General features: G+C 46.8%; 2 protein-coding genes across 11 annotated transcripts in view; one reads left to right on the top strand and one right to left on the bottom strand.

The window, feature by feature from the left end:
- The window catches only part of EPHA1 (EPH receptor A1), a 34,275-nt gene extending 18,570 nt beyond the window's left edge, over window positions 1-15,705 (top strand). Inside the window, exons 5-18 of the mRNA XM_005494977.4 lie at window positions 3,669-3,824; window positions 4,615-4,947; window positions 6,137-6,261; window positions 6,364-6,523; window positions 9,021-9,117; window positions 9,886-9,941; window positions 10,218-10,340; window positions 10,440-10,625; window positions 11,100-11,161; window positions 11,543-11,752; window positions 12,334-12,483; window positions 13,144-13,337; window positions 13,638-13,793; window positions 14,616-15,705. Coding sequence (XP_005495034.2) covers window positions 3,669-3,824; window positions 4,615-4,947; window positions 6,137-6,261; window positions 6,364-6,523; window positions 9,021-9,117; window positions 9,886-9,941; window positions 10,218-10,340; window positions 10,440-10,625; window positions 11,100-11,161; window positions 11,543-11,752; window positions 12,334-12,483; window positions 13,144-13,337; window positions 13,638-13,793; window positions 14,616-14,694 — 2,087 coding nt within the window. The 3' untranslated portion in view covers window positions 14,695-15,705. The remainder of the gene's footprint in view (window positions 1-3,668; window positions 3,825-4,614; window positions 4,948-6,136; window positions 6,262-6,363; window positions 6,524-9,020; window positions 9,118-9,885; window positions 9,942-10,217; window positions 10,341-10,439; window positions 10,626-11,099; window positions 11,162-11,542; window positions 11,753-12,333; window positions 12,484-13,143; window positions 13,338-13,637; window positions 13,794-14,615) is intronic.
- Window positions 15,706-19,144: 3,439 nt separating this feature from the next.
- The window catches only part of ZYX (zyxin), a 29,175-nt gene continuing 22,582 nt past the window's right edge, over window positions 19,145-25,737 (bottom strand). For 9 of the 10 annotated variants that reach the window (XM_074534890.1, XM_074534893.1, XM_074534889.1 and 6 more), the window contains exons 3-10: window positions 23,989-24,188; window positions 22,944-23,036; window positions 22,138-22,644; window positions 21,692-21,833; window positions 21,438-21,607; window positions 21,110-21,288; window positions 20,729-20,849; window positions 19,145-20,332 (exon numbers count right to left, since the gene is read on the bottom strand). In XM_074534890.1, the coding sequence (XP_074390991.1) occupies window positions 20,222-20,332; window positions 20,729-20,849; window positions 21,110-21,288; window positions 21,438-21,607; window positions 21,692-21,833; window positions 22,138-22,644; window positions 22,944-23,036; window positions 23,989-24,188 (1,523 nt within the window). In that variant the 3' untranslated portion in view covers window positions 19,145-20,221. The remainder of the gene's footprint in view (window positions 20,333-20,728; window positions 20,850-21,109; window positions 21,289-21,437; window positions 21,608-21,691; window positions 21,834-22,137; window positions 22,645-22,943; window positions 23,037-23,988; window positions 24,189-25,737) is intronic. The other variant, XM_074534887.1, reaches the window with a different exon arrangement.

Below are 25,737 nucleotides of genomic sequence, written 5' to 3' on the forward strand. Positions count from 1 at the left end.
CATGTCTGGACAAGCCTCGACTGCTATCGCAGCACAGGTTCATTCTACATCTGTGCTTTCATCCCACTCCGCCCAAGTACAGCTGCAGCCAGAAGTATGTTTTGCAGGATTAGTAGGGACTGGGGAGGTCTCCCAGGAGAGGAAGGGAAGAGGGGAGAACTTAGCAGGAGTAGGGAGAGGTACTTCACAACCAGAATAGTGTCTTATTGCAGCATCAGGGGAGAAGGTGAATGCGGGGGGGGATATCTTAGGATCTGCTCCCTCAGCAGAAAAGACCAGACTGTGCAATGGACTGGGAGTAATCCAGCTCAGGATAAAGACTGAAATCACAGATTTTACTTTGTCCTCAGAACAGAGGAGGACTTCTTCAGACAAGTAAAGTGTGACAGGATGGAAGACCTGGCAACGTCATTTTGATTCTGAGTTTTGTCTGGAGCAGGGGGCAAAAAAAAAAAGGGAAAGCTGCACCTTTGCCTTTTAACAGGGAAAAGAACCTGACCTCTGTTACAGGACAGGAGACAACAGACAGCCAGAGGATCAGGTCCTTACCTAGTTCCCTCAATCTCTTAGTGAATTCCCTGCTGTATAGTGCTCTGCTGGGTGCAGAATGGCTCAGCCACCTCAGAGTCCCAGAAAAGCTGTGCCTGCTCCAGAGCATTCAGACTTTGCTGCCCATAAACGCAGAGCTCATGATTAACTTCCTCAACTGTGTAATTTGCTGTGCCCCGGCCTGTGCTCTGGCTCCTTGCTGGGCTCTGCAGGGCGGCAGGTGAGCCGAGCTCCCGGCCAGCCCCGCTCTGGTGCCCGCAGCCTTCCCGGCCTGGCTGGCAGCTCACGGGGGGCACCTGCAGGAATAAGGAATGAAGGAAGCGCCCCAGCCATCCTCTCTGCCCTCTGGTGCTTGGTGAGCAGGCCCTTTCCCAGACTCGTTTTTCCCATCGTGCCGCCCGGAGCGGGTGCCCAAGGCCCGGGCAAACCGGAGGCCAGCGAGGCTGGGCGGGGGCCGAGGCTGCTGGCTGTGCGCCTGCCTCTCGCGCCCCCGGGCCGGCCGCGGGCAGCCGCCCCTCCACCTCCGCACCCCCGGGGCCAGCGGGGGGAGCCGGGAACACCGGCAGGCCCCTCCGCACCGCCGGCCCCAGCGCCGGGCCGGGCCGGGGCCGCTCCGCGCCGCCCCGGGGCGGGGCCGGGCCGGGCTCCGCGGGCCGCTCCCGCCCCCTGCCGGCCGCCGCCGCCAGCTCGTGTCGCTGCTGCTGCCCTCGCCTCCTGAACGTGTCCCTTCGTGCCGAGCACCCCGGTGTCCCCGCTGCTGCCCTCGCCTCCTGAACGTGTCCCTTCGTGCCGAGCACCCCGTGCCGCTGCCGCCCTGCGGCCTCTCTGCCGGGCTGTGGGCTCCCTGCAAGGCATCTCCTGCTTGGAGGGCTCGGCACAGCAGGTGTGGCCGGTGGGCTGGAGTGGCGCTCAGAGCTGGAGGAATAGAGGCGCTCCTGGGGTCAGAGTTACTTGTTCTGGAGCAAAAGTCTTATGAGGAGCGGCTGGAGGAGATGGGGGCATTGAGCATGGAGGCTCAGGGGACACCTTATCCCTCTCTACAAACACCTGGAAGGAGGGTGTAGCCAGGCGGGGATCAGTCTCCTCCCAGGCAAGTAGTGACAGGACAAGAGGACATAGTCTTAGCTGGTTTAGGTTGGACATCAGGAGGAATAACTTCACAGGAGGGGTGATTAGACATTGGAATGGGCTGCCCATGGAGGTGGTGGAGTCACCATCCCTGTAGTTAAGAAAAGACTGAGCATGGCACTTGGTGCTATGGTCTAGTTGACATGGTAGTGTTCAGTCACAGCTTGGGCTCGATGATCTCAGGAATCTTTTCCAGCCTAATTGATTCCATGATTCTTGCAAAGGTTCCCAACCCCAAATTTCTGTCATTTACTTGCAGACGGTCTCAGCCTGATAAGAGTGTATGTATGTTGTGTCATATCTGTGGCAGGTAGTATTATACAGGCAACATCAGAACCTCTGTGTTATACAAAAATGTGGCCATGTGCTTCCTTTGTTTTTCATGTCAAAGCTCTCCTGGCCCAAACTGATCCAATGTCAGGAACTCTCAAATCTTATGCTGGAGCAAAGTGGCAGGAGGCCTCAAAACTTTCATCTTCAGTCCTGCATGTAGAAGTACTCTCAGTTGTGAGCAGCCTGAAGATCAAAGATCAAAGATCAAACTTTTACTGCATTTTTCTCAAAGAGATGATTTGATCTGGAGTATAAATGGAATCTCTTTGGGCTGTGGCAATCAATACTTGAGCCTTGTAATAATTTGCAATGGCCTTTGCTATCATTAAACGCATAGTTGCATGATTGTATCTCAGAATGATAGATTTTCCTGAGTGGTTCTGTCATTTCATGGAATCAGAAGGTGCTGGTTTCTCCTTCTTGTGATTATTTCTTTTTTTCTGGGCTCTTCAAGCATCCCTTCTGCAGACTAATGATGAGTTGTCTTGTTTGGCCTATGTTAGTGGAAAGTTTTCAAGGTCCCTCAGATGTTCTTCTTTGTCACATAGTAGGAATGGCTGGGTTGGTTTTTTTTTGTCTTCTGGATAAAGAATCCTTTCCTATACTATGCTCCACCACAGCAAGCCATTTGTGTGAAGCTGCTAAACAGATGGTTTTCTCCATTGGGGTCTCCTGAGGATTGCACAGGATATTGTTGCTTTTATAGTGCAATATAAAAAGGGTCATTCCCTCAATGCGCACGTTAAATGCAAAGTGGTAGCTCTGGCAGAAAATTAGTGTATGCATTGCTCTACCATCTGATTAGAAATAGGTTGGTTGTTTCTTTAGCTGCTAGAATTTTTGATTAATTTAGCACAGTCTGGCAAACCATTAAATTCACAGGTTGCCTTGAGCTCTGTCACTGATTTGGTCCTCCCTGCTACACAACTGTAGGAGTGAAGCATTGACCTTGAGACAGCTGGTAAGCTGACCAGTGCTTCTGTGCATTGAACTAATAGTAACACAGCAAAAACAGGTGGTCAGATGTTACACTGAGAGAGTGTGGCTGCTCCTTTTTGTAGGACTGGAAGTTGAAAACAGTGACACCTATTCTCTTGCAGTCTGTGTTGGCTCCATAGCCAGTTCCACTCAATGCTGTGAGGTGAACTGACAGCTTCCTAGGTATTCCCCAGGGCCCTGCCAGATGATGCTCTGGTACAATACTTGAAATCAGCAAAGATGCTTCTGCCAAAAAGCCTACTGGCTCTCTCTATGGAGTCAGCAAGCAGAAGACTGTGAGAAGTGCAAGGATTTGTAGCTACTCTTTATGGTTCTTATTTGTGGTGTGGAAAGCTTGAAGGACAAGGTGAGGACCAGTCTGGGTTTACATTGGAGGAAGATTCTGAGGTTGACTGGATTCTGTATTCATGCAGCCTCTTTGAGGATTAGATCCTCCTTCTTCAGTCTGCAAGTCCTGTCATAACACTGATGCTACCTTGAATTGCATCTTCTCTCTGTCTGCTCTGAGACGATTGATCTAGTTGTCCAGGTGCTCCTTCCAACCTAAATATTTCTTTGAACTAAAAAAATGGAGGCATATAAAGGAGTGTTCAAGAAGATTTTTTGTTGATCTGAGTTTATTGGTTATGTTATGCTGGCTTATGTTTGTCCTTCCACAGCCTGCCAGCGAGGGTTCTACCGCCACTCCCTGGATGCTAAACGCTGCCTAAAGTGTCCCCCCAACAGCTTGTCCAACGAGTCAGGGGCTACATCTTGCCCCTGCAATGCAGGCTTCTACCGAGCACCTTCAGAGGGCCAGAACATTGCTTGTACCCGTGAGTTGCACACAGAAAGAAAGAACAATATCCAGACAGCGTGGGGGGTAAACTTACTGAGGGCATCACCACAGAGAGGAACTTGAGGGTACTGCTGGGTGAAAAATTGGGCATGAGCTGGTAGCATGAACTTGCAGCCCAGAAAGCCAAGAGAGACTGGGACCTATTGGATCACGTCCAGAGAAGGGCCCTAAAAATGATTGTAGGGATGGAACACCTCTCTAATGAGGAAAAGTTGAGAGAGTTTGGGTTATTCAGCCTGAGAAGAGAAAGCTTTGGGGAGATACTCTTGTGGCCTTTCAATACTTAGTGGGGCCTGCAAGAAAGATGAAGAAAGGGTTTTTATACTAAGGCCTGGAGACAGCACTAAGGACAATGGTTTTAAACTGCAAGAGGGTGGATTTAGATGAGACACATGAAAGAAATTTTTTATGAAGCAGGTGATGAGACCCTGGAACAGGTTGTGGGTGCCCTGTCCCTGGAAGTGTTCAAGGCCAAGTTGGATGGGGCTTGGAGGAGCCTGCTCTAGTGAAAGGTGTCCCTGCCCAAGGTGGGAGGGTTGGAACTAGAAGATCTTTAAGGCCTCATCCAACCCAAACCATTCTGTGGCTCCATGAACAGTGATACGGGGGAGAAAACAAAAGGTTGGAAAATGGGGATGAGAGATCAGAGAGGGAGAGGCTGGGCCAGAGAGAGGGCTCCATTTGAAATGCATCTGCAGATGGGAAGCTGTCGCAGAACTTTGGGCACCAGCAGCTGGATCTAACACTTTCTTCTGTGCTCCCTGTAGGCCCACCCTCGGCTCCCCGCAATGTCAGCTTCTCCCTGCTTGGCACCCAGCTGAGCCTGTGGTGGCAGCCGCCCAGTGACCACGGCGGGAGGAAGGACCTGACTTACACAGTCTTCTGCCAGCGCTGCCATTTCCTGTCCTGTGAGCCCTGTGAGGCTGCCGTGGTGTTCTCCCCCAGTGCCTCTGGTCTCACGAAACCTGCAGTGGATGTGGATGGCCTAGAAGCTTACACCAATTACACATTCACTGTGGAAGCCCATAATGGTGTCTCAGGAATGGGACCTGCTCCACAGAGAACTGCCCCAGCTGTCTGGGTCTCAGTTGGACATGCAGGTTAGCAGAAGCAGAGAGAATTTCTTCCTGCTCATCATGAAAAGGAAGAGGAATCTCTGTGAACATTTAAGCTTTCTCCATCTTTTCCTTCTGCCTGACACATGTGTTGGTATGGTATGATATGATAAGGGTTCTAAAGTACCTCTGCCTCTGACATGTAAAGTCCTGTAGTCATATTCCTCACAAATCAATGTAGCAGTAATGGTTATCCATCAAGAGCTATGAATCCACCAGAACTTAACAGAGATGAGGAGGATGAAGCCCTCCCTATCACACAGCCTAAGTATTATTACCTGTGTGACAGGAAGAATGAGGGCTGTGTCATGAAATATTTCCTGTGACTCAGATATTGCAAAACACCAAACACAAGAGAAACCCTGGTGTAACTGGAAAATAAAAGGTTTTGAAAGCATGGAGGGGTGAGGATGTTAAATCTTAACACATTTGTGTAGGTTAGCTTCAATCTGGCTAGTTTGGCTGTCCTGTAAATACTTTCCAGAGCACCATGAAATGTGATTATAGAAAGGTGACATCACAGCGCTCAACAGCCCTTGGTGCATTCCCTGGATTCTAATTTAGTAACAAAATATGACTTTTCTTCCTGATGCTATGCGGGGGCAGCACAACTCTGAGCTAGAAAAGCAGAGCTACTTTTGACTTGCCTCATCACTTCCTGATGATGATGAAGGACAAGGAGACAACCAGGATTAACTCCTCAGTCCTTGCAGGCTCTTGAGAATTATCTTTTTATTCATGAACAGCATGCATTTGCAGTCAGCTGAGAGATTTTGAGCATTGAGTTTCACCTTACCCTTATGCAATACAGCTGCATTCATAAATCATTACATAGGAGAGCTGTGCTACTGCTGCTGTAGGGGCATAAAATCCTAACATTTTTTATTTCAAATTGGACACTTTCAGTGCAGTCCTGGAATGAATGTAATTTCTTGGAAGGTGAATTTTATTTTGAGGGCCAAACACAGTTATGCTTCCACTGTTTGGGCAGAAGCACACTATTCACAGAACGCAATTAATTACAATTCCCTTCCACTGCACAAGAGAAAAATGACAGTGGCAATGAGACTCAGTTCCAGTTGAATGGTATGACCAGAGCTTCTGGTAGAGAGAGGACATAGTTTGCATTTTGTTTGTATTTCCCCCTCATGTTCTCTATTCTCTCCCACTGCAGCTCCAGTGACAGTATCCCAGTTTATTCTGACACAGAGAGATGACAGCAGTCTTTCGGTTTCTTGGCTTGCCCCACGGCAACGCAGCCGGACCTCAGTGGAGTATGAGGTCATGTTCTTTGAGAAGGTAAGGCCTGCCTGATTTGCTCATCCCCCTTTCATCCAAAGGGCTGGAAGTGTCCTCTTGTTCAGCATGCATTTGTTACTTGATCCTGTTTGGTTCCTGCAGGGGGAGGAGGCACGTTACACAGTGAAGCACCTTCTTGAGCCGAATGTCACTCTACGAGACCTGCAGCCAGACACAGCCTACCTGCTCCGTGTGAGATCCATCACACCCCTGGGGCCTGGACCCTACTCCCCAGAGCAGGAATTTCGCACCCTTCCACCAGGTAAAGGGCAAGCACTGATATCTCATCTGGGAGAAACTCACTTCCCCATCAGATGATGTGTTCTCATGGGACATGGATCTCTTTTTGTGTTCTGCAGGCTGTAAGGCAAGACGCCACTCTCCTGAGTTCCTTGCCTGTTGCTTTGTGAAGACAAAAGATATTTTTGTTGTTTCCTTGTCATCTTACAAAATTTGCTTGCACTTTCCCCTTTAGACCTGATCAGTCTCAGTTTATTGTGTTGTACTGGCACAGTTTTTAACCAGACCTTCATTTAGTTTTTGAGACATTTTAATTTTGGCTAATGTTTCTAAGTTTGAGTGCTGGTCAAATAATTACCATATGCCTCCTTTTGTGTGCCAGTTACTAGTGAGAATGAGAACTCAGAGGACCTCAGCACTATTTTTTCCAGCTTTCAGTTCCACTGTATGTAGTCCAGCTCCTGAATGTAGTTTTGCTCAAAGAGATGGCATGTGCCACTGAAAAAATTTCTTCACGTAAGTACAATGTGTAGAAGGCCAAGCTGTCTGTGCCACAAGAAGGCCTTTCTCCTGTGTCAAAGAACATCTTATATAGGCCTGAAACCCAATCTCCTCTTTCCCTGGGTCACCCAGAAGCTTCCCTCTAATCTAAAGTTTTCTGTAATGGAATTTGCTCTCTCTTCATTCCACAGACTCCTACTGACCCTATGGATAGCTTTAGAAATACATGTATTGAAGCACTGCCTTTGAAAGACTAATTTTATTGTAATAAAATAAGGACACAAGGAAGAAAGCGAAGGCATACCTTAATGTAACTAAATAGTTAAATTAACAGTGTAAAAGCTGATAAGGAGTTGGGATATCATTACTGGAATGTCAAGGTTGGACCCTTTTTGGCACCAGGGGCTTCTGGTAAAATCTTCATGAAGTCACAGTTACAAATGATGATAACAAAAATGATGTTTAACCAATTAAATAATATACTACACAGGCCCTGTGAAAAAGATGTAAATTATCATGCAAAATTGTTTTGATTAAGACAGAATAAGTTAGAAAATACTTTCATCAATATTATGCTTTATTTCAAATGAAAATTGATCACCTTATCATGTCAAGACAAAGGTATTTCGAATATGAAAGGGATTAAAAAGAAGTGCCAGCAAGGTTCCATTTGATGAGAGTTCTTGTTTAATGATACTAGGAGCATTTTTTAGCTATTATAGTCTAGGAATATTAATGTAGCAGGATTTGCAAGAAGTGGCAATTTTGTATTTAAATCTGAATTTGATGATTTAGATGCCTTAAATTCCTGCAGAAGTTCTGTGCATCTAAATGCTTCTCCATTTTATTAATAAGGATACTATTTCACCTTCCAAATCTTAGCTTTTTGATTTTGACAAAACAAGGACATTAGCTCTGTCTCTTGATTTCTGCCTAAGTAAGCTGATGATTTTTAGTAATTTTAGTGGGATGAGTCAGAGGAAGAATAACTGATGTTAATTAGGCTTTATGGATGCTGGCCATTTGACTAGATATTAGGAAATGCTTCCCCACACAGGTGTGTGTATCATTTGTTCCTTGCTTTAAAATTTTCTAATTTATTTAAAAATTATTTGAGGATTTTCTTTCTTCTGGATGTTTTCCTAAATCTCTTTTGGGAAAATGTTAAAAATATGTAGATTCTCATTGCTTCTCCATTAATGCATTTTAAGTTCTTAATTTTGGTTGTTTTTTTTTTTTTTTTTTTTTTTAATTATGAGAAATAAGTTTTAAAAAGACCAGCAGAGGTAATATAGCATTTTCTCTGATGAATTCAAATGTACTTTGTGGAAATGCTTAGCTTTAGCTTGAGAACCTAAATGGAAGGAGACAGCCTGTGTTATGTGAACTCTCCCAAAGCTATCCAATCACAGAATGAAACCACCTGATGCTCAGTTTTGAGAACATAGGAATATGATAGACTGCAAGTTTTTAAGTTAGTACTTGTTTCAGGAGTCCTAAGCAGTGAGGGGCTTTTGTTAGGGTAGTTAGGCAAGGAACCAGCACCAGATATTGATGGGAGGGGAGCATATAATTAATTTCATAAACAAGAAGAGAGTCACTTTAGACTGTTGGGGAAAATCATGTCTTTGCTTTGCCATAGTTTAAATCAGCTACTGAGCTGGAAGAAGGGCCTGATCTGAAAGGATTGTTGGAGAGGAGTGGGGATGGGGAAGGAACATCTGTTCTTCACTTTTGAAAGTGTCAAGGAATTTAAGTAAGAAATCAGATATACGGATAAATCACTCAACTGGAAGACCAAGATTGTAGATAAGAGTCAACCATATAACCACTAGAAGGTGCTCCATGCACATGAATAACAGTGTGTGATAGGACTCCCATCTGGTGGCTCTGCTGCCTGGAAGACAAGGGGCTGTAACTTGCCTCATGCCATTAGCTGGTAGAAGCTGGGTGGTATGTTCCAGACTAATACATAGTGGTCTTTTAAGTGATATGGCCTCTCTCTTTCTTTTCTGCAGACACTGGAGCTCTGTCTGGTGGAGTCATAGTCTCTATTATCTTTGGAGTTCTCCTATTTATTGGTCTAATTGTGGGATTTCTCATGTTTCGGCGAAAGTAAGTATTGAATTTTGATATTGAAAAAGGTACAGATGTAGGAATAGCTGAGCTATGGGAGCTTGAGAAAGGGAGGCCTGGATTTCTCACAGGATATTGTATAGGTAGAGGTTGGTTAGAGAAGAAAAACACCAGCATGCTGCAGCAAGATGGAAAGGGTCTCAATAAATAATTTAGATTAGCAGGATTGGAGGGACTGATATTGTAAGATAATGTTTGCTGTTGGGAACAGAGGAGTATGTTGTGATTTCTCAGTTTTGTTATAATCCAGCAGTATCATATTGTTATCATGACAGAGGAATAAAAACATTGTTATGGTACAATCATTTCTATAGCTGCTGACCAGTTGAGTGATAATCCATGTATCCAGTAATTTCAAACCATTTTCCATATATCATTACTGTTGGGGTCCTTTATCCATATACAGAATTCTACTTTCCTCCTCAATGTCCATAAGGCTGCTCTTGCTTGGTTTTAAGAAGATCAGATATGCTACTGAAAGTGTACAGAAAACATGAAATAATCAGAAATTTATCTGTAACTCAGCATAAAACTCCCTCCATGAAAACAAAGCTCTATTTCTTAATGAAGCATCACGTTTTATTGCCAGCTGTACTGTTCCAAGTAGCTGCAGTGTCTGGTCCCACTTTGCTCTGTGCTACCCTGAACTCTGCTCCTAATCAGCTAGGGCAGACACCTTGGAAGTCTCGCTTTTCCCTTTGCTATCTGCTGACCATTTTATTTTCACAACTCTTTTTGATGTTCCAGGAGGGCTCGTCGGAGACACGCACGGCCGGAATACAGTACTTCGGGCTTTGAGAGAGGTGAGGTTCAAAGGGGTAAAAAAACCAGGGGAAAGCCTAGAATGTGTTGCAAGGAATGAAAAGAAACTTTAGCTTGAAACCAGACACTGGCATGGCTTTTCTGATGTAATGTGCCTCTTCCTACAACAGTTCTAATCTTCAGCCTTGGTTTGGTAAATTTTTTTACTGCCATTGTCAGAAGCCCATGGATTCACTTCTGCCTTTGTAGTTGTGCTTTAAAAAGGTTGTCCAAAGAGGTCACAGATTAATTTGCTTGTTTGTTTTCCTTTACCACAGAGAAGGTCTGGTTGAAACCCTATGTAGACCTGCAACCATATGATGACCCCAGCAGAGGCGTGCTGGAATTCACGAAGGAACTGGATGTCTCTTGCGTCACTATGGAGAATGTGATTGGAGAGGGTGAGTTACTGCTCTCCCTGTCTTTCAGTTTCCCCACACTGTTGTTTTGCTGCCTATCTTTGAGTTCATCTGTGACATTTTACCTCTGGTTGTCTTCAGGGGAGTTTGGGGAGGTCTATCGTGGGTCCCTGCGACTCCCAGGGAAAGAACGTATTGTGGTTGCCATCAAGACTCTGAAGTCAACATACTCAGACTCACAGTGGTGGAACTTTCTGCGTGAGGCGACAATTATGGGGCAGTTCAATCACCCGAACATTGTGCGCCTGGAGGGAGTTGTCACCAAAAGTAAGTAAGAGTGTGTGGAACAGAGTCCTGGGATGAGAGCGGAAACTGGCACATTTCTCAGGCCTTAGAGAATTTGCTGTCAGAGAGGGTGTTCTGGGAGAAGACAGGCATTGTCATGTCAGAGAACGAGGAAAGGAGGAGAGGTATGGATTTCCAACAGAGTCCTGCGGCAGTGTTAGGAGAGGTCTTTCAGGGCCAGTGAGTAGATGAGAAGTCTGGATAGGGAGGGATGCTGCAGGGTCATATGTGCAATACAAGGAGGAGTACAAGATCACTGGAAGATGTATAAGGAGAAGGGCAGACAGCTGTGGCAATGGAGTCGGGGTGTTAGCTGGGGTTGGACATTGTTCCCTGTGTAGGGGAATATGGGTAGCATTGAAAGTCATGAGTAAGAGAATTAGAAGAAATTAGAAGAAATTAGAAGAATTAGAAGAAATTCTCTAGAAAGGCTGAAACCCTCTTGTCTTCCTCAAGGGAGGCCGATGATGATCATCACTGAATATATGGAAAATGGAGCACTGGATACCTTCCTCCGGGTGAGAAAGTCCAATCTCTAATAGGCTTGTGTACTGCCAGGACTTGCACTTGACCTGGATTTAGGGCCCTAAAATAAAACTAGAAGATCCAGACATCCACTTACTTTCTGCTTACTGACATTTCCACTGTCAGCAGCAGAAGCTTAATGCCATCCAGTTTGTTCAGTGACAAGAGTGGCATCCTTGGTAATTGAAATGCAACTGCTTAATGATGACTGGAGACCATCACCAATCTCTTAGTGAGAACCTGTTGGGGCCTTTGGGCTGCAGCATTTTCTTTTTGCTTGTTCACCACTGCCCACTTTTGTACGTTGATAAGGTCGGAGACTAGAAACCAAGCAGATCGATGTCACTTCTCTCACTTCTTCTTCTTCCATGCAGGAGAATGAGGAAAAATTTAGCCCTGTGCAGCTTGTGAGCATGCTGCAGGGAATAGCCTCTGGCATGACCTACCTTTCAGAACACAATTACGTGCACCGGGATCTGGCTGCTCGCAACATCCTGGTAACACGCAGTCTCCAGTGTAAGGTGTCTGACTTCGGTCTCTCCCGAATTTTGGAGAATGATGCAGAGGGAACCTATGAAACCAAGGTAATGCAAACCCAGTCTTTCAGCCTTGTAAATTAACTGTAGGCTCTGAGGAAAATCTGTCATAAAATTGCAAGTCATGGTGTGGATGGTTCAGAAGGTGGTGCTTTTGTCTCTGGAGTCCAGGTTGATTTTGTTTGCTAAGAAATTTAGAGGGATTGTGGTGTTAAAATGAGAAGCAAAATAAGAGGTCTGATCTCTTTGGCTCAGTAACTAAATCTAGCTTTGAAGATAGCCTCACTGTGATCAGAGTTTTGGACTAGAGTCATTTCCATGTCTCTTTCACTGAAAGTTCCAGTAATTCTAATGCATGATGTCCTTCAAAGCAGGGCTGTGACTGGTGTCAGGCTCTTACTCCCACAGCAGAGGTTTTGTGTAGCATTCAACTGAACAGAGGGCTTAAACTCATATACTTTCCAAGAATATTTCTGTCCTTTTGAGAAATTTCCCTGGGTGGTTACATGTCACTTCAAATGAAGTGGGCTCAATCTCTGAACCGCTTTGTAAGGTCCTTGCATGAAAACACTGGAGAAATACAACACAATGATATATGCTGGATACACTATGTTTCTGCTGTTTCACAGGGTGGTAAGATTCCTATCCGATGGACAGCCCCAGAGGCCATTGCTCATCGCATTTTCACCTCAGCCAGTGATGTCTGGAGCTTTGGAATCGTCATGTGGGAGGTGCTGTCATTTGGTGACAAGCCATATGGGCACATGACCAATCAAGAGGTAACAGATATTGAGTTCAAGAGCTGATTTAAAAGATAAATGAGGCATGTGGGAAAAACTCTTGTAGGTCTACCTCAGCCTGCAGTCTTGACTTTCTTTTGAACACATAACTACTGTGTTTCCCTCCCTGCTTAAAATCAGTGCAACCAAGTCAAGGGCAATAAGTACTGAGGCGTCAACAACAGCAAGAAGCTAAATTAAAGAGGGTTTAAATCAGCCATGGCATTTGGATCTGGGGATACTTTCTATTGTTTTTGTTTTGTTCTTCTTCTGGCTCTGGTGCATTATATCTGGTCTTATTCTAGGCTCAGCACATGCTGTTAAAATTATTCCTCAGAGCCTGGTTCCCCTTCTCTCACTGTGCCAGGATCATTTGGTCCTCACTTTTCCTCACTTCTCATGAACATGTCTGGAGTGGCAAATGGGAGCTAAACTAGTAAAGAACTGAAAACACATGCATATGCCACTTAAATTTTTGGCATCCCTTAAGTGTTTTGATCCTGTGCCGTGCTGCCCAAACCCTGTGTCATACGTGTGTAATCTACACCAACCCCTCCCTGGCTGCACATTGTGAAGTGGGGAATGGCTGCTCCCAGAGGTCTCTGGCTCCTCTTCTGCACTCTCAGCTCTTGGCCAGATTTCTCTGTGTCCTCTGTGCAGGTGATGAAAAGCTTAGAGGATGGGTACCGGCTCCCCCCGCCTGTGGATTGCCCATCTATCCTCTACGAACTCATGAAGAGTTGCTGGTCACACGATCGGATGAGGCGGCCTCATTTTCAGGAAATCCGGGCACAGCTGCAACATTTCATCTCAAGTCCCCAGCTCCTCCGGCCTGTTGCAGACTTTGATCCCAGGTAAGCAAACTGTCACCAGAGGAGGAGGGGTTAACTGGGACGCTTCATCTCCCTGTCCCCAGCAGGAGGAGAGGAAGTGAGGGCCATGCAGACTGGAAAGATGCACCTTGAGTGCTCTGTGTGCAGCAGATAGTGGTCATCTCTGTCTCCTGGTGACAGAAGGCAGAGCCTCACTGTGCAGAGAGCAGATTAGCTGGCTCAGCCCTGGTGGGGGGTGCTTGCTCCCCCTTTGGTTGCTGTCTCTTAGTGCTGTCCATTTCAGGTGGTTGCCTGGCTAACGAAGGGTTTCTGTGTCCCTAGGATAACGCTCCGTCTCCCCAGCTGCAGTGGATCTGATGGGATCCCCTACCGGTCCATCCCCGAGTGGCTGGAATCCATCCGCATGAAGCGCTACATCTCCAACTTCCGCACTGCCGGCCTGGACACCATGGAGTCCATTCTGGAGCTCACTGCTGAGTAAGTGCATGCCAGGCTCCCACAGAGCACCTCAGGCTGGCTACAAGGTGCTGTGCTCATCCCTGTGCGATCTCAACAGGCACTCATATTTACTTGGAAGGCTTCTTTCCTTCCTTCTCCATGCAGTTAAATGGAAGTGGACTGGCTTCTTGACCTAAAAGGGAAGAATCAACCCAGAACTGGGAGCAGCACAAACTGTGAGACAAATTCCCCAATTATCCATGTCCATGCTTGAGGCTCTTCAGGGGTCTTCAGCTGCTCTGAACTCATGTGAGACACAAACAGATCTCTAACTTGACTGTCTCCCCACTCTCACAGGACTTTGTAGGTTAACTTCCTTGCCACAAACTCCATATAGCCTAGTGATATCCCCCTCACTCCATCAGCCAGGCACTGTTGTGTCATACAGCAGGTCTTTTCTGGGCTCCTCAGGACTCAGAACACAGCTGTGTTATTTTGTCAGGGATGCTCAGCCAACTCCAACCAGGGCAGTTACATGAAACAAATGAGCAGGCACAGACCTGCTGAATGGTTGAGACATGGCCCCTATCACAAAACTGATGTAATCACAAGTCCTGATTTACTGGGAGCACAGGCCTAGCCGCAAGGTAGAAGAGGTCAGTTGACTGGGTGGGCAGAGATAGTCAGGGGAGGGCAGGAATATCTAGAAGTTTCTTCCCTCTAGAGAAAATGTAGGTGCACTGAGGAAAAGGAAGCTGTCTGAACTAATGCTTGGTAACTGTTTCTGCCCTTACCACACTCTTGTCCCTAAGGAACAAGAATAGCAATTCATTTTTTCCTTTCTTTTCCTATTTCCTTCAGGGACTTGAAACAGATGGGAGTGTCACTTCCAGGCCACCAGAAGAGGATCTTGTGCAGCATCCAAGGCTTTAAGGAGTGATCAGTCGTTGCATTCTTAAGCTTGAAAAATGCCCATCCTTACCAGATATCACTTGGAATCATTCCTATGGCAATTGCTTCCAAATGAGTGACTGGACAAGCAAAGCAAAACAACCAGAACTGAAAAAGCTCGTGAGGCAACACCACCTGCTCTCATTTCTGTTCCCCCTTGCTTTAGCTCTACAGCAGCCATCAGTACGTTTCAGAGCACTGGTCTTAGAAAATATTCTGTTTTCTGCAGTCCACTTTGTGCAGGACTAAGTAGGCCCTGTAGTCCTCGTACTTGAATTTCAGACCCTCAGTACATCACGTGCAATACAAAGTGGGTGGAGGGTGGTGGATAATGTTTTGAGATTGGAGATGGGGGCTCAAGATAGACTGGGACATTCAGGGAGCAGGCACAAGAATACAGACAGGTAGAGACAGGGCTCATGCGCTCCTTGGCATACATTCCTTCTCACTTCAGCACCTTTCTGTCTTTCTTATTTTGCATCAGGAGCAAACTATTCAGTCTTCACAAGGCTGCTGGTAAGGCATATATTTTTTAATGCAGCTGTTCTTGCCTGAACACCATCCTGTGGTGTACTTTTTTCTTTGGAGGAGAATCTGGGAGTAGAAGCACACCCCGCTGTAAATTGTGTGATCACATCACCTCAGCATGTTGCTGTTTTGCACATGCATACTTCAGTGGGGAGATTTACATCTCTCCAATCTGCTTAATACCTTTTCTTATGCCGTGGACAGAAAACCCTATACATATCCATTTTTCTCTGCCCCTTTTTAAAAGAGACACTAGTCTTGTTTGGCTGGAATAGGGTATTTGTAACAGAAAAATGTGTAGGTGGTCTGTCTTACTCCTTCTCTGTGGAGGAAATGTTATTATTTATCAGATCTCAAGACAGTTATAGTCTGTAAATAATATTTTGTAAATAAACCTGTGGCAGAGCAGGGTGTGTTGGAATTCTTTGGCTTATTTCAAATGTGATTGAGACCTTTAGCATACATATCATGAGTCCCAGCAGGGTCCTTACATACATGTTTAGTTGTTTGAGCCAATGGTCTTTGTCCATTTAACTGCAGATGTAACATGGAAGTGCAATTGCATTAGGATTAAAGGATACCTTTGTAGCTGATCACTTCAGATTTGTTTTTCAACCCATTTGCAGGCTAGGCATATCTTTCTGATCCATTGTTTTACAGATCCTGTGATTATTCCTAAATCATAAATATTAGCAACTACTGCTGTGCTTGATGAAATACCTATGAGTAGTACTTCTTTCTCCTGCAGACTAGACTGTCCAGGAGAAAGTCTCAGGAACATCACTGAGAATTTTTCTTTCTCCCACTCAGGAAGAGTAGCTACCTCAAGATTTATTTTTCAAGTCTAGGTTGGTGAAGGTGAGTGCTACACATTCAGCAATGTGACTTGCTAGAGATAACAGTTTCCATAACTGTATAATGCTCTAAATTCTTAAGGCTATAAATTAACAGTGCTGCTTCTGGGAAGGCCTTGCTTAACCATAGATGACAGGAGGGCTAGGAAGCAGAGATCCAAAGAACTGCAACCTGGTGCAAGAAAGCTGGTTTCCATTCAACACAGACCATGGCTACTCAAGTCACTGTAACTATAGCAAGAGGGAGAGCTGAAAAGCAAAGCTCTGAGTTTTTAGTAGTTTTTAGTACCAGTCTTTATTCAGCTCTAGTTTTTAGTATCAGTCTTAACAATAGATGTCTTTAACATAAAGTACAGGTAGCCAGTAAAGTTGCTACCTGGCAGATACCCAGGCTAGCAGATAAGCCCTGATGAGGCTGACACAAGATTATGAGCTTGTGTCACGCACATGTAAACTTTGGCTTGTCACTGCAGGTGATAGGGAAGTGGGAGTGGTTGATCCATCAGGTACCTGTGCTACCACACAGAGGCACCTTAACACAGGGGAGAAATGAGAAGAGAGGTGATTCAGTAAGTTGAGCCAAGGGAAAGGCAGAGCCTCACAACTGGGGAAAAATAGTCACAGGTGCCAGTACAAGTTGGGGACTGGAAGGCAATTTTGGAAGAAAGGACTTGCTGGTCATTGTGAACAGCAAGTTGCACCTGAGCCCTTTAGCAAAACAAGACAACAGTACCTGGGCTGCATTTCAACTAATGCATCACCAGTAACTGGAAGGAGGCAATTATTCCTCTTTATTTAAGCATTGGTCAGACACCTGAAGTGATGTGTCCAATTTTGGAGTTCCCAGTACAAAAAAGGATATAAACTTAATGGAACTAGTCCAGTGAAAAGCTACTGTGCTTTTGAAGGGATTAGAGCATCTGACAAACAGGGAGAGGTTGAGAGAGCTGGAAGCTGTTCAGCCTCAAGAGAAGAATGTTTGGGTGGCTTTTATCATTGTGTATAAATACCTGATGGGAGTAAAAGAGGAGCCAGACATTCCTCAGTAGTATCCAGTGAAAGAAGCAGCTGTGAGAACACACCAAAATGCAGTACATACTTTTTGAAGGTGAGAAAAACTTACTGTGAGAGTTGTTAACACTGGAACAGATTATCCAGATCTCGTCCTTTAAGGTATTAAAAAGCAACCTGCTGTGGTTGACCCTGCTCTAGGCAGGGAGGTCCCTTCCAACTTCAAGTGTTAGGAGCTGCTGAATCAGCTGGCCTGGTAGTGAAAAGGCTGTTCAGTTCCATGTCCTCAGGGTACAGCCAGTAGCAAGCCTGAGCATGTATTCCCAATAGGCACTCATGCACAGAAAATCCCCAAGTCTATAATGGGTGCACGTCTATAAACGCACACACCGTGCATGACTGGCCGGAGGCAGAGAGCACAGCAGACATGCAAGCACAGCACAAACAGCCTAATCCTCTTCCCAGCTCTGGCTGATCAGGATGAACCTGTTAGAGGGAAACACATACAAGCACACAATGGATCCCTCTAGTGCCCAAGACCAGCCATCCTGCAGCTGGCTCCAAGCCCTGGAACCTGAGCCGCTCTCCTCAGTTGCTGGCACCAGGATAAGCAAATCCTCAAGGCCTGCAGCCCATGCAGACATGCACACACACACACACCCTGGAGCCCTCCAGGAATTAGCCTTAGGCATTGGCTCTACCCAGCAGCTGGCTCCAGGACTCCCTGGTCTCCCAGTGTCCTCACGCTCAGATGCAAATTCTCTTTCAGCTGGTCTCCAAACCCATGAGTGGCTCCCAAGAGATTGAGCAGCTCACTCCCACACGTCTTCACAGCATTTAGCCAGACCACATCCCAGCTCTCAAATCTCTTACCTTACACACTAGCTACTCTGACTTGATTTTGCTGGCAGTAACACAAGGACATACACACCCCCACAAAATACATACACTCAGGCCTGTCCAGTTGCTGGCATTCAGATCCCTTTGCACTGAACAGATCCCATACAGAGGAAAACAACAAAAACGCTACTATGAATGCAGGACAGATTGCAGTGATGACACACAGGGCATGGCCAGACAAGTGTACTGTGTACGTGCAGCCACCTCCTCCTGTGCCTTCTTCCTGTCAGTTTTTCCCCGTGGCACTTCCCATCCTTTATCACTCCTGTTTCCTGCCTTTGGCATGGAATGTGTAGGGGGGAGATCAATCAGAGGGGAAACTTCCCTTTAACCCACAAGGTAATCCCATCCTATTGACTCCACTGGATAGGTCTCCTACCCAGACACCAAGGCTATGGTCCTCTGATAGTTCTGGGAGGAGCAGAATTACTGCTTCTCTATCCCAGCATTGTTCTTCCCTGCACTCCTTGGTGTTTGTGGGCACAAGCCTTTGATAACATGGTGTAGAAACAGCCTCTCACAACAATGCCTACAAACTAGCAACAACTACAGTAAGAAAAAAAATGGATTATTTATTCTCTACTCATTCTATAGAAAACATCAAGACATTTACTGGATCAATTTACAAGGAGTCATTAAAGATCTTCCCCAAACTGGCAAGATATCAAGAGTAGGTTTCAGGTCTCTGAAGTGTAGAAACATTGGTGCTTACCACAAAGAGAAGTTTCACCTGCAGTGACCATCACAATACCATGCTTAGAACAATAAACATCAAGCACAAACACTTTCTGAGAGTCAATAGTTAGGGACAAAGCAAACAAACTGCACTTTTATTACAATCCACTTCCATCTCACTGGAATACCCACCTCTGAGTGATATGTAAAGCAGACTACAATATTGCTGTACTGAACTGCAGTCTTGCACGGTTTTAAATGAGAGCTACTCTTCAGGTACAGAAAATAGAAGTCTGGAAAGGAGACCGAGAGGTGGAGAGAGAAAGGCCATGTTCAGACTCCTGCTCTCTGGAGGCAGGGTGGAATAGCCTTATATACATTTGGCAACGTATAAAAAAACTGTGCAATGGCAGTTCTACTGCCAAAGTCAGCAACTCCCATGGGTGGCTGAACAAACACAGCAGACACAGGTTAATGGAAAAAACCCACACATTTTATTGAATGCAAACAGTGGTTGGACAGTGCTGTTATTCAAAATGTTTGTTCAGTTTGAGACAGTTTCTAGTTCAGGAAATGGGGCTCGGTGCAGTAACGCTCAGAGCCAGACAGTACATTGCAATTACAAATTACACTGCGGCTTTCACTGACAGCAGTGAAAGAAACCCTACTGGAACAGGAGACATTCCTCAGTCTGCTGAATCCTCATCCACGCACTGAGACGCCTCCTCACCATGTGCTGCCCGTCCTTCTGACGGTCTCTATTTGTAAACATGCATTCTTTGGACTGCTTTGCTACTCTGGTTCCCAGCCTGGCTGTCCAGAAACCACACTGAGAAACAATTCGTTTTGGGAAGGGGAAGAAGATTTTTTTTTAAAAAGCTTCCAAACTCAGAAACAGAGTAGTATTTCAAACACTGCCAGTTTAATCTGGCTAAGGGAAAAGAAGACAAGACAGTTAACCAGTAAAATCCATCAGAGACAGAAAAGCTATAGCAGGTTAGCTTTTTCCAGCAACAGTAACAGATTCCCACTACTTTATGCCTCCACACTCTAACCCAGGTGAGGGAGCAGGCAGAGGAAAACATCCTGATAATGAGGTGTCACAAGATATAAAATAAAAGACAGAAGTGGTGCCCAGATGCAGGCTTCCACCTTCTCAAGTCAAATCATCGTTCTCGGCTCCATGGAACTGAAGAATGCTCTCAGCCCTTCCCAGCACCTGCCACCAGGCCCTTCTTGCTTCTTCCACCAGGCGGTGGTGGAGGGCTGATCTTTCTCCTCCAGAGTCTTGAGGGAACAGCGATTGTGCACTCACCTTGATGACAGCCCCCAGCCTGGAATATGCTGTGGCCAGGAAGCAGTGGCAGAAGAGGTCCTTTCTTGGTGGGTGTGCAGAGTGGAGCAGTGAATCCTACATGAGTGAAAAACTGTGCTGGCATAGTCTCCATTGGTAGCAGTCTGCCTTGTCAGGCAGAGGGGTAGGACGATTGCAGGCAGGGGAGGAGCACTGAGTGCGGGGGTCTCGAGGGAATGCCCCCTCCGAGCTCCTCAGCGCGCGGTTTTTGCGCGGACGGTGTGACACTTGATACACAGCACGTGCCCGTCCAGAGGAAAGCACCCATTCTCATCTGCCTCAATGGACAAGGGCTTCCCACAGTCCTAAACAGGAAAAGAGGAGGAAGCTCAGTGACAGCCAAGAACAGGGTGAAGGCATTCAAGGACATAAGACATGCCCCTACAGGGTCAGGATTGCTCACAGCCCACTGCTCTGTCCCTGGTGGTGCTAATGGAAGATGCTGTTTAGAGGGGAGAGCAATTCCATCAAGTTCCCCTCCTATAAAACAGCCGATGTATTGGAGTGTTAGGGAATGCAACAACCCTGCACAGTCCCTGTATTCATTCCTGTGAATGTCTAATCTTTTTCTGAACATGCTTCAAAAACATTCCAGATTCCTTCAAAACTACTTCAGTGTTGGGTCAGCCTAGACAACAAAGGTGTCCAGTTGCTGGTGATGGGCACAGGAAACATGGGAGGAATGGGGCCACCAGGCTTACCTCACACTTGTAACATTTCATGTGGAAATTTTTCTCCAGTGCAACAACACGCACCGTCTCATCCTTTCCAGGCTCTGGCATAATAGGTTCACTACAGACTGAGCAGCGTGGAGCATACTTCCTGCAACACAGAACCATGGAGGAGACCATGACCACCATGGTGACATTCAAGGGAGGATTCTCAGTGCTGTTCAGTGGCATTAGCAGCAGAGGAATAATAAATGTTTAGGCGGAAAGACATCTTCACACTTTGTCGACTCATTTTTAACCTCATGTCTGACAGATGACATGGGCAACCCACCCCCACGCTGCAGCAAAGAGAAGCAGGTGGGAGGGAATCTGCCCTCTCTCACACACCACATGCACGTGCTCTCTCCATACCTGTGGTAGTCATCCACACAGTGAGGCTGGTTGGACTGGTCCACAATGAAAGAGGTCCCCTCCAGGGGGGTATGGCACATCACGCAGGTGAAGCACTGGGGATGGTATGAGTTACCAGTGGCCTTCAGCATCCGGTCTGTGATGGTCTGCTTGCAGACACTGCACTTCTCCAAGGTGCTCTGAGCCCAAAGAAAACAAGTAAGACATATGAATCCATCCCTGTGAGGCTACACCACAGAAAGCAAAGATGGAAGGAGGAAGGGAAATCAAGAGAGAACAACCACAGCGAGCTCAGTTCCCTCCAGCAGCTTTCACCCCAGTGACTCACAGCATAGCAGTCCTCGCAGAAGGGCTTCTCATCCACATTGTAGAACTGCTGCCCCTGCAGCTGCTTCTCACATTTGAAGCAGGTGAAGCATTCCACGTGGAAGAGGCGGTCCAGGGCCCTCACAGCTGGCTGGGTTCGTGACAGGGGCTTCCGGCAGAAGCCACAGAGCTCTGTCAATGGAAGAGGAAAGGGATCAGGAGATATAAAAACCCATCGCAGTCTTGATCCTACTGCTGTCCATTCAAAGCACACACCAGAAGTCGCAGCCTCTGCTGGGGGTGGATGCTCCATATCCTTCATTAGTCTCTGGGTCAACTTCTCCAGCTCTTCTACCTCCTTCATTGTCAGACAGGAATTCCCCCTAGGTGGGTCTGCACTGGAACCTATGGGTCTATGCTGCAGGAAGAGGAAACATTAAATCCCAAAAGACAGACTCCCTCCCACCTTGTCCCTAACTAACCTATTTCCCTAGCCTTTATAGGTCCTCTCTGTTCATCTCTAGGAACAATCTGCCATCCACTGTGCGTGATTCTTCCCACCTTCACATGTCCTACCGCTCTGCACTACAACCTCCATAGTTACATCTCTCCTTCAGAGGGGTAACAGCCTCCCACAGCCTGGGCAGATCCACCCTCATCCTCCCAGTTTCACTCCCAGTGTGCCTGCCCAAAGACACCAGTCCCAGGGCTCCTTCCCTCACCGTGTCTCTTGCAGCAGCAGGCGGTTCTGTTGGGCGCGGCTTCTCCTGCACTTGGGGTTTTTCCCTCTGCTGGGCATAGGTGAAATTGGGGGGCTGTGGTCGAGAGGAGGGGCCTGAAGATGAAGGGGCTGTGAACTGAGTCTGAAGGGAGGTAGGGTATCTCGTAGAATTTGAAGGAGCCATTGGAACATTGTCACCTGATCTGGACACAGACTTAGGAGAGCCAGCAACAGGAGATGGGGTGAATTTAGGGGTAGGCTGAGCAGAAGGGAGAGAAGGGGGTGGAGGGACTGGTGCTTGGGGCTCCTTGCGTTGCTGTGGGGCTGCCCATGGGGCTGGGGTGGGGTTCAAATCCACCCCAGGGGGCTTGAAAGGTGAGCTTCCACTTGGCTTTGGTGTGAATTTGGAAGGAAAGGAAGGAGGAGCATCTTTGGGTGCAGATGGTATTTCCACAGGGGCTTTTGGGGCCAATGGTTTCTCCAGAGAACCTGCAGATCCTGGAGTTATCTGTAAAGAGAAGCAGCAGAGAGAAAACAGGCAGGTATCAGCAAGGTGGAACAGAAAATATGCCATCTACAGCAGTGAATCAGCCAGCAGCTATCCCAGACCCAGAACACGAGGGGTTTCCACACTGACGTGTTTAGCAATACTGACAAGTTGCAAGATCCACATTTTCCAGTCCTTCACCAACACCTTCGTGCTATGGTTTAACCACATATTTTAATCTTCAGAAGCACCTTTCTCACTACCTCTGTTCAACAAACCAGGCACCTCCTCTTCTACCTGCAACACTCTGGACAGCTCACCCGGGATTTGAAGGGGTCATTCTTCTCCATGTCATCCAACATTACAGACAGTGACTCAATCTCAAGATCAATGCTGCTCATCTTGCCACGCACCTACACAGCCATCCGTGAGGAAAAAGGGAGCAGAGCATGTTACAGGACCAGCCACAGAAATGGGTGTATTACTTCTTTCCAATAGCATATTTTGATACTTTGGTACAGGTCTGCTCCTTGCTTTGCATGGATAAAAAGCTGGCAAGGACGAAGACGACACAGTCTCAAAGGTCTACAAACAGTGGGAAAATGCACAGCCCAAGGAAGCTCTCAGATTTAGGTGGGAAAAGACATCCGGACATCTGTAGCCCAACACTGCTCACAGCAAGGCTAATTTCCAAGCAACACCAGGCTGCTCAAGGCCTCACTCAGATGATTTCACAACTTTGCCAATGATGCAGGTTCCCCAGCCTTTCTAGGCACACGTGACAGCAATGAGCCACCCTTGGAGTGGAACAGGGTTTTCTTCTGTCCAAAGGGAACTTCCCTTGCCACTTCTGTCCATTGTCCCTTGTTGTGCCCGAGTAAGAAGAATCTGTCTTTTCTCCAGCCCTCCTTTAGGTATTGCAGACTCCAGTCAGACCTCTGCCTTGGCAGCCTCTTCTTCTCCAACCCCAAAGGCTGCTCTGACCTTTCACTGGATTGCATCTCATTCAGTATTCCAGAGAGGTTAATACATGGAAGAGGCCAACTGAATGCAGTCCTCCAAGATGCAGCCCCACCAGCACAGAAGGGAGGAGTATTCACCATCCTTGTCCTTCTCTCCCAGGTGCAGCGCAGCGTGTGGCTGGCCTTCACTGCCACAGGGGAGCATTGCTGGCTTGCATTCAACTCTCTGTCCACAGGGAACCCCGGCCAGCTGACCCTAACCTGTGCTGGTCCACAGGCTGGCAGCATTTCCTGCTTTCCCAGGTTCTCAGGGCTTCCTGCTGCTGAGCTCAGACAATAGCGAGAAGCTGTCCCACCTCACAGAGCATCATACACACACCACACTTCCTTGGACCTCACTCACCTGTGGGGCAGGAACCTTGCTCACAGGTCCTTCATCAAACATTGGTGGAGGAGGAGGAGGTGGAGAAGGAGGAGAAGGAAAAGCTTCATCTGGGGCTGGTGGAAAAGGCTCTTCAAAGGGTGGTGGGGGTGGTGGAAATGCACAGTTTGAGGAGAAGCTTGCATCCTCCCCAGGTGGAGGAGGAGGTGGCAGCGGCAGGTCTGTGGGGAAGAATGAGAATAAAAGTGACTTCAGATCATTTCTTACTCCTAGCCAGGAGGGTTCTTGAAGGTATTGCAGCAAGCAGGACCATAGAATCACAAAGTAGTTTAGGATGGAAGAGATCTCAAAGAATACCTAGTTCTGCCCTCACTGCTATGGGCGAGGACACCACTCCTCAATCAGGATGCTCAGGGCCCCATCAAGTGTGAGCTTGAACACTTCCAGAAATGGGGCATCCACCTCTCTGGGCAACCTGCTCCAGTGCCTCACCACCCTCTGAGTAAAGAATTTCTTCCTGACATCTAATCTAAACCAGCCCTCTTTCAGTATAAAACCCTTGTCCTTTTACTATCTGTACACATAAAATCTCCATCTCCCTCTTTCTTATAATCCCCTTAAGATAGTAGAAGGACACAATAAGTTCTCCCCAGAGCATTCTCTTCTCTAGGCTGACAAACCTCAGCTCTCTCAGGCTGTCTTCCTAAAAGAGGTGCTCCCACCCTTGGATCAGCTTTGTGGTCTCCTCTGGATTCTCTCCAACAAGTCCACGTCTTTCTTGTGCTGAGGACCCCAGGGCTAGAAGCAGCATTCCAGGTGGGGTCTCACAAGAGTGGAGCAGAGAGGCAGAATCCCTCTCCCATCTGCTGGTCACACCCTGTTTGATGCAGCTCAGGACTCCATCAGCCTTCTGGGCAGGGAGTGCACATTGGTTCCCCTGTACCAATGGGATCTCAGCACCCATCAAGGACAACTGAACTCCACAGGCTGTTTTTCACCTCGTCCAAAGGTGAAAATGATTTTCATAATCATTTAATCTGTCCTCAGTAGCTGCTGTTACTAGTCACTGGGCAGAGTTGTTGTATATTTGGGAAACATAGCTTGCTACGCTCTTTGCCTCATTCCTTCCTCATTTGTCTCATTTGCTCCTTGTCTCACTCCTTGGTCCCCAGCACACCCTTCTCTTGCCACTAACTGGCTCAGGTTACTGAACACAGGGTAGCAAACATGGAATGTCAGCGGACAACCCAGGACACCCTGGAGAGCCTGTGTTTTCACACAGAAATAAGCTGGGATCTCACAGCAGCATAGTAAGCACTACAAGAAACAAGTGGGGGGAAAAAAGCAAGCTGGACCAACTACCCCTTATGTGTACGAACAATCTTTGAAATGCCTGTTTTTCTGGGGGGCAAAACCAGCTTTGATTTTTCAGGCTAGTATGTCTTCACACTCAATATACATTATGACATGAGAAATTTTCCAAAACCCTTTTAAGCAAGGCTGAAAGGCACCAGAGCACCTTCATTTTCTAAAAAAGCCCACTGCTTCTACCTATTCCTATTTGCCAAAGATGCATAACAGGCAAAACCAACCATTTTCTACTACAACACGGACAAATAAATGTGAATCCTCTTCCCTTCACCATGTAGGGAAGAAAGCATCCTCTTATCAACCACACAGCAAAGAACATTGAAGATGAGGAGGTGTAACTTCCACATGCCTTCTTCCAGACACCCACCTCTCTTCCCAGCTAGCCCCAATGAGCAGTAG

This window comes from Zonotrichia albicollis, chromosome 2 (assembly GCF_047830755.1).
Source record: "Zonotrichia albicollis isolate bZonAlb1 chromosome 2, bZonAlb1.hap1, whole genome shotgun sequence".
In the NCBI taxonomy this organism is placed as follows: Eukaryota; Metazoa; Chordata; class Aves; order Passeriformes; family Passerellidae; genus Zonotrichia; species Zonotrichia albicollis.